This window comes from Vanessa atalanta, chromosome 17, assembly GCF_905147765.1.
Source record: "Vanessa atalanta chromosome 17, ilVanAtal1.2, whole genome shotgun sequence".
NCBI lineage: Eukaryota > Metazoa > Arthropoda > Insecta > Lepidoptera > Nymphalidae > Vanessa > Vanessa atalanta.
Genome location: NC_061887.1, coordinates 6,998,852 through 7,010,976, shown reverse-complemented (window position 1 = coordinate 7,010,976; position 12,125 = coordinate 6,998,852). Strand labels below are relative to the sequence as shown.

General features: G+C 31.4%; 3 protein-coding genes across 4 annotated transcripts in view; 1 reads left to right on the top strand and 2 right to left on the bottom strand.

Moving 5' to 3' along the window:
* The window catches only part of LOC125070675 (midasin), a 29,086-nt gene extending 28,685 nt beyond the window's left edge, over positions 1-401 (bottom strand). The window contains exon 1 of the mRNA XM_047680625.1: positions 225-401. Coding sequence (XP_047536581.1) covers positions 225-311 — 87 coding nt within the window. The 5' untranslated portion in view covers positions 312-401. The remainder of the gene's footprint in view (positions 1-224) is intronic.
* Positions 402-2,038: 1,637 nt separating this feature from the next.
* LOC125070380 (uncharacterized protein C1orf112 homolog) lies at positions 2,039-8,654 on the top strand. Its single transcript, XM_047680225.1, has 12 exons — positions 2,039-2,243; positions 2,328-2,459; positions 2,551-2,765; positions 3,229-3,386; positions 3,618-3,808; positions 4,455-4,597; positions 4,920-5,049; positions 5,304-5,460; positions 5,844-6,066; positions 6,607-6,946; positions 7,016-7,228; positions 8,043-8,654. The coding sequence occupies exons 1-12, from the start codon at positions 2,181-2,183 to the stop codon at positions 8,652-8,654; spliced, it is 2,577 nt and encodes an 858-aa protein (XP_047536181.1). The 5' UTR covers positions 2,039-2,180.
* A 73-nt stretch (positions 8,655-8,727) lies between these two features.
* The window catches only part of LOC125070519 (tyrosine-protein kinase Src42A), a 63,762-nt gene continuing 60,364 nt past the window's right edge, over positions 8,728-12,125 (bottom strand). For both annotated transcript variants that reach the window (XM_047680418.1, XM_047680417.1), the window contains exon 8: positions 8,728-12,034. The gene's annotated coding sequence lies outside the window, so the exon portion shown is untranslated. The remainder of the gene's footprint in view (positions 12,035-12,125) is intronic.

Sequence of the window (12,125 nt, the reverse complement as noted above, 5' to 3'; positions counted from 1 at the left end):
ATATAATAAAACCAGCCATGAAATAGCATTGTGGCTTCATGGTACAATACTTAAACGGTGTCTTATCACGACTTTGTTTACTCGCTTTGTTCTCTATTTACTTGTTTTTTAAATAGAACATAATTAAACAATGTAAAAATATATTCCATCAATAGTAATAAATAATAAAGATATGCAAAACGATGATATAAAATATCAAAAGTTAAATAAAGTGGAAGACTAACCAAAACATGCTGACAAGTTTTTTTCAAATTAGAAGTTTTAGCTTCTAATTCTATGTTTTTAAGAGACGTCACAATTTTATCACACATTTTCGTTAAATTTCAAGTACAATTACTATATGGTTTTAGCGTATATACTTTTTAAAAATAAAAACATTGTCGCCGGTACAATAACGTGCCTCTCACGTGGGTTTAGTGATAACTGTGACATTGACAATGACACTTGTTTTTTTTTTAATTAAATTAAATTACCATACGGCTAAAATCGAATATTAGTATTACTTTTGTAAACACATGGATATGCAATAAATCTACTTTTTGTAATAGTAATTGGTATATATACGCCAAAGTTAAAAAAAATATATATTATTACAAAAAGAAAATAGTGGCTTTTTTCACTATCACATTTATTTATAATATTTATTGTTCTGAATGAAATTATATTAGTTAAGCATGATTTGTTTGCGTTGAAATGTTTTTTAGTCGCTTTCATATCCATATGCTACAATAATATGTTGATATGTTAAATAGATAATAACAATTACTTAATAAATAAAGTATCAATGCATTTAACAAATAAACTAAAAGTTAAAAGAATATTCATTCACTTTATTCTCTAATAGTTTGAATAATATATTTTTTTAATTTGTCTGGAAAATTATTATAGATTTTAATTGCCATTTAATAGATATTTTACTTGTAAACAATTCTTTAATTGACACAGCATTCCTAATTTGTATTGTTTCCCTTCTGTTAAGATTCTCTTTTGAGGAAACAATTGAATAATTTTCATCGCTTTTATTTCTCCTAAATATTTAATGCGGGTCTCATGCAGGTTTTTTGTGCTTCAAAGACAGGTATTGCATCGGCAGAATTTCATACACAAGCATGATAAACAATAGTTGCTGCTCTTTCCAAAACATTTAGACTAAGCTTATTCAATTTTGCGCATACTTTCTTTCCAATTACAAAATTAGTCTATAGATATGTCCAAAAACGTAGCTATATCGTCCATGTTTATGCCATCATAGTTAACATCATTTTCTAAGCTGTCATAATAGTGTCTTAAAATGTATGGATTGGTTTTTTTGCTTTTTGAGGCTTTATATGCCTAACTATTGACGCACTTTGGTTAACTATGGTTGTATCATTTGCATACTAAATAATATTTATTGCTTACAGAATCAGTTTAAAACGTCACTGTTATATAGTTTTATTATAGGATAGGTCACCCAATAAAAGTATATCAGATCGTTCTAGAGATTTCATGATGAGTCAGTAATTAGTATTTCGTTCATATATACTTATATAGATAGAACAGTCGACTGATGCTCATTAAGCCAGGTTTAATTATTCATTTTATTCAAATTTCGATTTTTTTATTCAAATTAGATTGTACTGTTCTGTTTAACTTAATAGCCATAATAATGACACAGAATGTGGTGACTTAATAGTCAAATTAAATATTTAAAAAAAAATACTCTTTAAATAATTATTAATTTGATTTCATTGCATTTTTTTTTTCATATTAACAGTTTGTTTACTATCCGTAATCCACACTCAAGATACATCAATATAAAATAATTAATAAGATCAGTTTATAATTGGTTAAATATCACTTAACAGGTGCATGATAATTAGTACAAATTAGAAGTAGCTGACATCTTTATGTGTATAAAGTTAGTTACAAAACAATTTCACAAATGATATAGGCTGTATAATGTAACAGCGTTTGCCTTTATTCAGTGGTAATAAATAAAATAATTACAATGTACAATGACATCACTCATTAAAATTTAAACGTCACCATTTAAAAATATGATGAAAATATTGGCGCGAAATAATTTGGAAGCGTTATTACTTATTATGACTATCTTTTATAATATTGAACAAAATAAATTTAAAGAATAGTTAAATTAGAAGAAAACAAAGGGCAGCGATGGTTAATGGTGTTTGAAAATGGATGACTCCCAAAGTTCTGATATCTTCTCTGAAAACAGTATCAACATACAGAATATTACTGTATCCTTTTTATATAAAATTTTATTTTGTGTTAGTTTAATAATTAACCTATGTATACAATAATTTCATTCAAATCAGAGATAGATTAATCCAGAATCGTATGACTTGCTTCTAAACAAAATAAAGAATTCTACGCTTGGGAATATCAGTCAAAGAAACAAACTTTCGGAACGCTTCAATTTAATTTTAAATGATTGCAGCAGTTTAATATTTCAGGTATATTACTTGAAGCAAAGATTTTAAATATCGATACATTTAGTGATACATATATTTTTTTATACTTACTTTTTATGTAAATATGTTTCAGGGTCTTGAACTAATTTTATCATTACTAGAAGAGTCAGCAGTGCCAATTGATAAAGTAATCAATTATATAGACGATGGTGCATGTACATTACAAATATTGTCGAATTTTATCAAGAATGTTATTGAAACTACTGCGGTGATATGCTGTACAATGAAAACATTCCCAACCTGTACAGGAAATATTATTTATTTAGTCTTCTCACACTGTAGGGATAGGTAAGTTATTTTCTTTTTTTTTTATTATTTTATATTAAAAGAGTTTGTCTCATATGTGACTTTGACTATAGAAAATTGTGAAAGTAATTCTGTTTGTCTGTCACACTAAATTAGTGAACTGAATTTGATGAAATTTGGTATGAAGCTTAAACCCCAAGAAAGGACAAAGGCAGTTTGCTGTTTTTTATACCTAAAACCTATGAGCACCCCCTAACTTGCATTTGGAGTCAAAGGTGTCTAGTGTGTCTAAATGTCTAAATATATATAATAAAATTTAAACTGATAAGTTACATTACAATTACACCCAAGCTTGTAGTTTGGTCATTTTTAGTTGGTGATGTAATAATCACACAAATGTTTTTTTGAAATATTTTGAAAGACTGTACCAGCCTCAATAAATAAAATAACTGAAGGATATTATAAATAAAAAAGAATATAGTTTATATTTATTATTATGTTTCAGTGAATGTATCTATGGTAGATATTTGCACAATGTGGAAAAAAAATTAAAAGACTTATTTAGAAATTGCCATGAACTACAGTTAACATATTTAATGGCTTTGGGAAAGAACTTTTTATTTGATTTATCTGAACAGGATGAGCAGGAAATTCTTATTGAAAGTTTGTAACCATTATTATTTATATCGTCTTATTAAATTCTACTATAAAGTTCTAAAAAACTATATTTTAAATTTACTTTTTTGTATAAAGATATTAATTTTTTATTAAGATAATAGTCAATTCATACAAATTGAAGTGCCTAAGGTTTGTTTTAAATAAAATAGGTAATTGAAATTTTCAAAAAACCTTTTTGATATTTTTCCATTATATTTAATTTTTATTGCCTTTCAGCACTGAATATTAATTTGAAGATTGGTGAAGTTGTACAAGCATTGGATGTTAAAACGATGGCTGAGCAATGGAAAGCATATGTCATGATTTGTGAAAAATATTCAAATTTCTTATTAGACAAAAATATTTACAATAATTGTACTAAACTCCTGGCTTCCACAGTAGAGGATAATATTAAAACTGCGCTGCAGGTAATGAACATAGCTTTAATAAACATATAACATTGTATATGCTTAGTATAGATAATTATTAAATATTAAAGAGATTAGAAAAATCAAATGTTGTCAAGGTCAATTAATCTTAAATGGTTATAACTTACTACCTGCCCTTCCCTCTGAGACTATAGAGGAGGCTCTTTGATACCACGGGGTGACTTCTTGGCTCAGGAGGCTTTTGGAAGCATACATTAGGGTCCCAGAGATCCTCTGGGGGGCTGATGGGTGACTTGTATGGCATCGGATAGGCTACGGCTTTCCTCAGGGGTAGGTTCTCAGCCTAATACTGTGGAATGTCGGTTTCGACTGGTTCCTATGAACTCCTGACCTTCCATACTTCCCTATAGCAAAGCCACCACACTTATATAGTCACTAGTATTATATATATATGTATATATTATGTAACAGGACAGGCAAATGTGCCACCTGTTAGTAATTAGTCACCACTAGGAAATATCAACATTCAAACTGGAACACAATAATAAGTAATGTTGTTGTTGTCTTATCCAGGTGGGCTTGCATAAAGTATACCCACCACAAAGTATAAAGGATTCCATCAATATTAACTTTTAACTTTAAGGATTGCTTGTGTAAGTAATTTATAGACTTACAAATATTTCAGGTAACAGAAGATAAAATTGTTATGAGATCATTGAAAGTTGCTAATTTTTCTCTAAAAATCTTGCTTAAGATTTCCTCAATTTTCAAAGGTGCTATTTGTGCTAATTATCAACATATTCTGGATTTACTTCAACATATAAGTCTGTGAGTTTGAAATTTTTACTTTTATTATGATAAATGAATACTTATAAAATTCTTTGCATTTTCTTAATTTTACAAATAAGGGCTTGTTAATGTCCCATTAATTGCTAGGAGCTGCTTGTAGCTTCGATTTATTCTATAATAGTAGATTTACTCTTAAGTTTTGTTCTATCAATCACAAGATGCAATAATAAAATCAAATTTAGCATAGGAAAACTAGGTTGGTCGGATTTGAATTTACAATCTTCATATGATCCAAGAGGATATTATCACATTTATCATACATTTTATCTCATTATAATAATCTTATATGATAATTTTTCAGATGTAATAGCAATTACCATGAATTAACATTAAATAAATCATCTGGATTTTCAAAACTCATGTATACAAATCTAATAGTTCCCACAGATGCTTTGATCAATCAACTCGTGAATGAGGAAAAATTTATAAAAGTAAGTACTACGGGGTAAGAACGCGCGATTTTTATTTCGTAGCTATGTAATTTTGTTTATTATGCGTGTATCACACATACGTGACTGTAAATGTGTGCACACATTGCTATAATTATCATCGTCTAGATTAAATTTTAAATATGTATTATTACAATTAAATGACCTAAAATATAGTTTTCCTTATATACTGTTTTTATATAATATACATAAAGAATGATGAAATATAATAATGTATTTCATTTGAACTGTTTCAGTTGGTGCTCTCAACAAATACAAATGATATTAAGGATCAAAATATCTTAGCTTATATTTTGTTTAGGATATCAATTATGAAGGCTTTATTGCAAACCAATGACGTTAGCGGAACAAAGTACAAACTGATTGAGTGTGTGTTTTCTATTCTACCAAACTGTAAGTCAGTGTTGTATTTAATCTCTTGTTACTTGACTGCATAGTCTGGCCCTTGTGGGTGGACTTAACAACAGGGTCACTGATAATGTTTGTTTTTTTTTTTGTTTTTCAATTGGATGGGCGTGTACCACCTTCGTCTTCATCTACACTTTCCATCAGGTGAGATGGAAGCCTATTTCATGACAAAAAAAATCCACACTGCCTCGCCTCAATTGCTAAACTTACTAAAATTGTAAAATAACTTTTGAGTGCAAATGGATATTAAATTTTGAAAATAATAATTAATTTTAAAAGAAACAGCTCTATGCTGTTTCTTCACAGTTCTTGGTGCTTTCAAATAATTTAGTAATACTTGAAAGTGTATGATATATGTTTTTGTGCAGGTCATGTGTGTTTCAACATGGGTCTGAAATTCAATTCCATAATAAATGAAAGCAACAAATCTTATGGTCTTTATGAATATTTATTAATTCACACGCTAGCTTTAGCAGCGTGCATGACTCCACAAGAATACATTAAATTGGAAAAAAAATTCTATGAAGCGATTATGGATGTTGATTATTACACTGCTGTGTTTTGTTCAAATGTCTGGATATCATTGTGCAGGTAAATCTTATATATAAAATTGATTTTTTCTATATTTGTTTGAGATTAAAAAACAGTGCTAGTCCGATCACAAAGTTTGTTGAACCTCGTCGTGAGATGGCGCTGTAGCTCATTAACTTTTATACCGTTCAACCGATCGCCATGACTATTGGTATACTCGTATATACATATATAGACAGGATAATATCATCTAGGTGTAGCTAAGTACCTTAAATAAAACTATTAATTTGATCGTTATATTTTACGTTTTAACTACTGAATAGATCATCATGACATTTTATATATACAAAATAATATACAAAAGGATTAAAGAAAAGGACACCGATAACATCTGACTCTCCCCTCACACGTGGGCGAAGTCGCGCGCAGAAACTAATTTATAGTTGTCCCGACCAATCTTTATCATTTATTTCTTATAAATTAATTATATTTTGTTGAATGATTACTGAAATTTTCAAAAGTAATTATGAATGAATTGGATAAAGACGTTTTTCCACGAAAATATTTAAACTGTTACAGACTTATTGTTTTTTTTTTCAGGATGAATAGTTCTCAATTACAAATAAATACTTTGCAAAATTTACTAAAAATATATCAAAAACTGGAGTCGAATGGATCGTTTGCCACATCGCCGCAACAAGTTAATTTAAATTATACAATAGAATTACTTTTTCAAACTCTAAAATATCCGGAAAAGCTGTTAATTTATAAACACTTTAGTATCAAAGATAAAAGGAATATTGGTATTTGGTTCGCATTAAAAATAAGAAATTTACCTGAGAATCTCGAAATACATGCGGAGAGATTAGTGATCGAAAAATTGATAAAAGTTTATGATGAATTGTCGAATAATAATGCATCTTATGAAACAGACAATTTGGTAGGTAATTGTGTGGCAAAAATTATTCGGGGCACTTGGTGCATATTTCTCATATATATTTTTTTTCAGATTAAATATATGAAACTAGCGGCCACTTGTTCATTTGTGGAATGTTGTTTGAAATTGGAGGATTTGATTGTCATGAGCTGGTGGCGAGCTTGTCCCGATTGTAGTAGCATTGTTCTTCAAAATCACCCCAGTGTGGTCCAGTACATGGAATATTTAACTAACTTAACCGAAAGTTATGTGCAAAATTTTGAGAACAACACAAGTCTAATAAAAGTAAGAGTTTTTATAGTCACCGTCAAAAATGTATCTAAATAAAATTAGTTATTATTTTTCGCTATGACGTGACAGGTGTAAATAATAGGTTCCAGCTGGGTATGGTTAGCATAATAAATATTTATTTATAAAAATATAAACATGTATTTAGTATTATTATTAGTTGAATTTAAATCTACATTTCATACAGTCACTTTTCATATTCATAATTGTCAGAGTAATTTATTATCAAAATTAATGTTTGTTGATTATTTATTGCAGTTGACATTTAAATTTTGATATAAATATTTATAGAATATTGAAAGTTATTGGTTGCAAATGTAATATACAATCATAATGTTGTCTTATCATTATATTAATACTTATTTGAGTTCGTATTAAAATATGTAAAAGTAGTTGTTAGCACTGTGAACGATTTGGCATAGAACTATGTATCCAGGTATAATAGATCGCCTAACTTATATTAGCTATACTATATTCCAAGAGCGGGAAGAATAAACAACAACAGATAAAAAACCTTTAAAAAATCTGCTATATTTATGCACATCATAAAGTTCATGATTAAATATATTTTTATTTTTAATGGAATAATTTTTTTTTTTCACTTTACTACATCCAATTTTAATTTGACTTTCAAAATTCCGATAATAACTACCTCCACGTTCAAAACACCGTTCTCTCACGAATTCATAATGAAAATCGTAGATTATTTTACATCTCGACCAATGAAGTGTTGATGTCAATTCAATGTTAAAGTTTATTTTTGTTTACTGCTGTGATTGGCTTAGGTTGTAAAATGTTTCTTTGGTTTCAGATAATACGTGTGATGTCAAACATAATGCACAAGGGAAATTCTGACCTCATAATACTTATGTTGAAAACGTTTTGCAAGTTACTCTGTCAATGTGAAGACGAAGATGATTCGGCGATGGATCTTTTGATAAACACGTTACAGTCTATAACGAAGGACAACGATGTTCAGAACTGTTTGTTCAGTATGATCACATCACACGATGAAATAAACAATTTATTTACACCTATTTTAAATAAACATCCATCATTAACAGATTTGAGGCATCGCTTTGTGGAATATAAAACTAAGTTTCAGAATATTATAGACAGAAAGGATCGACTGGAAAATGTATCAGAAAATATATTCGAACATAAATGTATTAATGATTACAATGTTGATTTAAAATTGGAAGCCAATAAAACGAGCAGTAATTTTGATATTGACATCGATTCATTGTTTGAAGAAAGCGAGCCAGCCAGTAAAAAGGCCAAGTTAGATATGAATATCGAGAATCTCTTGTCAAATATAGAAAATAATGTGTTACAGCTCTCTCAGGCTAAGGAAAATATTCTAAACGATCACAAGAATAGAATCAAAAATGTGTGTGATAATCTAAGAAATATAATTTCCTAATTTTATTACGTTTTTTATTTGATCTTCTTACTTTTATCGATGTGTATATAGGATTTTATAATAAAACGAGATATATTTCACATTTATATTTATTGTTGTGTTAAAAAAATCTTTACAAATAAGTGAAATATAATCATAACCATACGTCACCGGCATTACACTGACAATTCTTAATCATACATTATGATACACCTAGAAATGGATGCGTGGGGATAAAGGAAATCAATTAAATAGTATTGGTGTTCAATCAGCAGTGTAACACCGGCCGGAGGGGAAACTTAAAATAGCTTTAATTGATACTCGGAGGTAATAAGACAGCTCACGCGCCGAACAGTATCAACTAACATCAGTCGCACTTTACGATTTCACCGTCCAATCGCTGACAAATTACTCGCTACGGCTGTACAGTACTGAAAACCACTCAATGTCATGTAACACAGCAACAATTACTAAATACAATATAGCTAACACTCATCCCTCACTAGCCTAACCTACTCGACTTCCGTAATCATTGTGATGGCGCCATTTCATATGTAACACTTAAAATTGGCTAACTAAAAGTTAAAATACGAATATAATATATTATTGCCCTAGATAGCAAACTAAGCAACTTCAGAAGCGAAGCCCGAAGCACTTTATACAGCTATAACTTAACCGAGTTCTCTAAATAAATTAACGAAATAATACAGAGTAAATAGTCGTTTAGGGTTTATTATAAAAAGATAAAATCATTCAGTATGAATAAAAGTTACGTTTATTATGAATATAAAATTTACATAAATGTATGATCGTTTGATTTACGTTTCCATTCGAACACTTCACCAGTTGAATTCCAAAATCGAATTATATATATCAGATCAGCGAGACAAGTTCGGTTAAACTCAATTTTACAAAAATACGATCAATAAATCAATATTATTCCATGTAAAATATTTTTAAAAGCGTTCATGTCAAACATTAAAGTGATTTCTTTCATTTATTACAAGACCTCAATTTCGTCTCGCTCATGTGATACATTCACAAACATGGCCAAGTAACTACTGCGACGTAAATGTAGACTTTCGAGGCACCATTTCTTGTATGAAATATGAAATCTATATTATGTGCGCCATTTCTGTCTTATCAAAATGATAATAAAATTATCTCTATATCGAAATTCTTTGTAAATAACATTTCGTTTAAAATTATTGCGATTCGTTTGGAATGGTTGGAAGAAAGTGAACTACAAGGCAGTATTTTGTTTTATTACAAAATTTCTAATATCACTTATACCATTAATAAGCAAAACTACATTCTGTACTATATATACACGGTGCGAGAAAATATTCAAAAAAAAAAAAAAAAAACAATATGCAAAATTTGCAGTGACATCAAAATTGGAATAATTGTCAATATAATTATGCCTTTAACGATACTAATAATTGCATTTAAATGTTCTGAGGATGTAAATAAGCTCCGAGGAAATTTCATATCGAGTTTCCCGAACATAAAAATGCTAAGCACCGGGTTTAAACAATAAATATTGCACATTACGATACAGACGTGCAGTTTTAACAAATGAGTAGACGACATCGGCGAGTTACATCCCGATACGTTATAAATATAAGTTAAATCTAATGTGTTAGGATACAAAACCTACTAATATTCAAAAATATCAATTTCTTAGGCCAATTATGTCTTATTTTAGTTTTAAATAAGAAGTTAAGTTCACTTGTCGTGTTTTCATTTATATTAGATTATTATTTGTGGCATCATTACACTTTCGCTTAAACTAAAAAGTCTTGGCACAAATAAAATATCAATCGAGGGATCGCATCACGATGCGACTCGTTTACGTCCTAACGAAGAGTACGATTACGATAAATAGATAGGAAACTCAAACTGCGCACGCGCTTCAATAAAAATACATCGTCAGCATTGCGCGTATAAATAAAACGTCTCGTCTCTAATCGAACGTACCGAAGCGGCTAATCGCGTATAAATTACATAAATAAATCCCTAAGTCTAAATACCCTCAGAACAGTTAATAATGTATTTATATAAAATTCAGTTCTTTAATAGGATTATTTGGCATCTATCACCAATATCGTTATTCTAATTTAAAAATGGTATACGAAGGTGAAAATACCTAATCCGATAATAATGCGTCTCTTCGAACATAAATCCTCACGAGTCATGCGAAACGCATGAGTATAAAATCCCTGCCGAACCTAAATTTCCTCCTGATCACGCACACATGCGGTCCCGCGTCCCGCGTCCCGCGTCCGCCCGCGTCCCGGCGACCGCGCCGCGCGTCCCGCTCGTCCCGCCCGTCCCGCCACCAGGGCGCCCTCGCGTTCCGAAACTAAGTGGAACTAATTCGAAGCTAATCCAGACAAAACTGCACTGAACGTCAACACAATCGACTATTTCTATTTCGCTGCCGAGAAGCCCGGGTATGTTTCAACTCAAACGTGATAATCGTTTACAAAAGCGGCACGTGTTCTACGCTTCGTTTAATCAGTATTTATCACCTAGGGAATCGTATTTTCTGCGAACGTCCATCGACGACTTATTCGATACAGAACTGTAAGTTAACCTATCGTACGCTAAATACATTTAGAGAAATTGTAGGCAGTCTAACTAAACTTACTACCGATCCGGGAGCAATAAAATTCAGTACACCGCATCGAGCAGCGGTCGCAAAACAAACCATGTAATTTTAATTTCATTAATATTTTAGCAATTATAGTACTGATTCAAAAATGTATCCATAAAGTTATCTTACTCTTCTAAAGGTTATTGCCAAATCTGATGTAGCAATCATAAGATTACTTGCAATTTTATTTCCCACGAATCGATATTAATCGTTACAAACTTATCGGCTACTTCAACAATGGGGTACAAGGTATCGAGTCCGCGAAAATGTTTACATTGAAATGTGTATAATGCGAACATCGCACACGCAATCGTCTCAATTACAAATTCGGTCGAATCCAAGATTAGTCGTATTTGAAACACTAAATGTCGAGCTCGGCTACTCGAGTCGAGCGAGTAATAAAAACTAGACGTCGTTAACACACGAGGACGTCGACGTTTCTTCAGTCGGGGGGGTCGGTGCGATTGCGTGCGGCGGCGCCGGGCGGAGGGCGCGTCTAGGGCGCGCGGTACAGCGTGTTGTGTCGGTGGCACAGCGGCAGGCCCGCCTGCTGCAGCTGGCCCAGCGTGGCGGCGTGCGGCAGCGGGCCAGGCGCGTGCGCGTGCGCGAGCGGCCCGTGCGCGTGCGCGTGGGCGTGCGGGTGCGCGTGCGCGTGCAGCGCGTGGTGCATCTGCAGGTGTTGCATCGATGCGCTGCTGTGCAGCATTTGCAGCTCCGGCGGCATGTGATAAAGGCCAGGGGTCTGTGGGCGAACGTTTAACGTGACAAATTTGACCTAATTTGATAACAAATTAAAAATCACAGTCAATTTTTTTGAGCTTCCAGTAAATGCA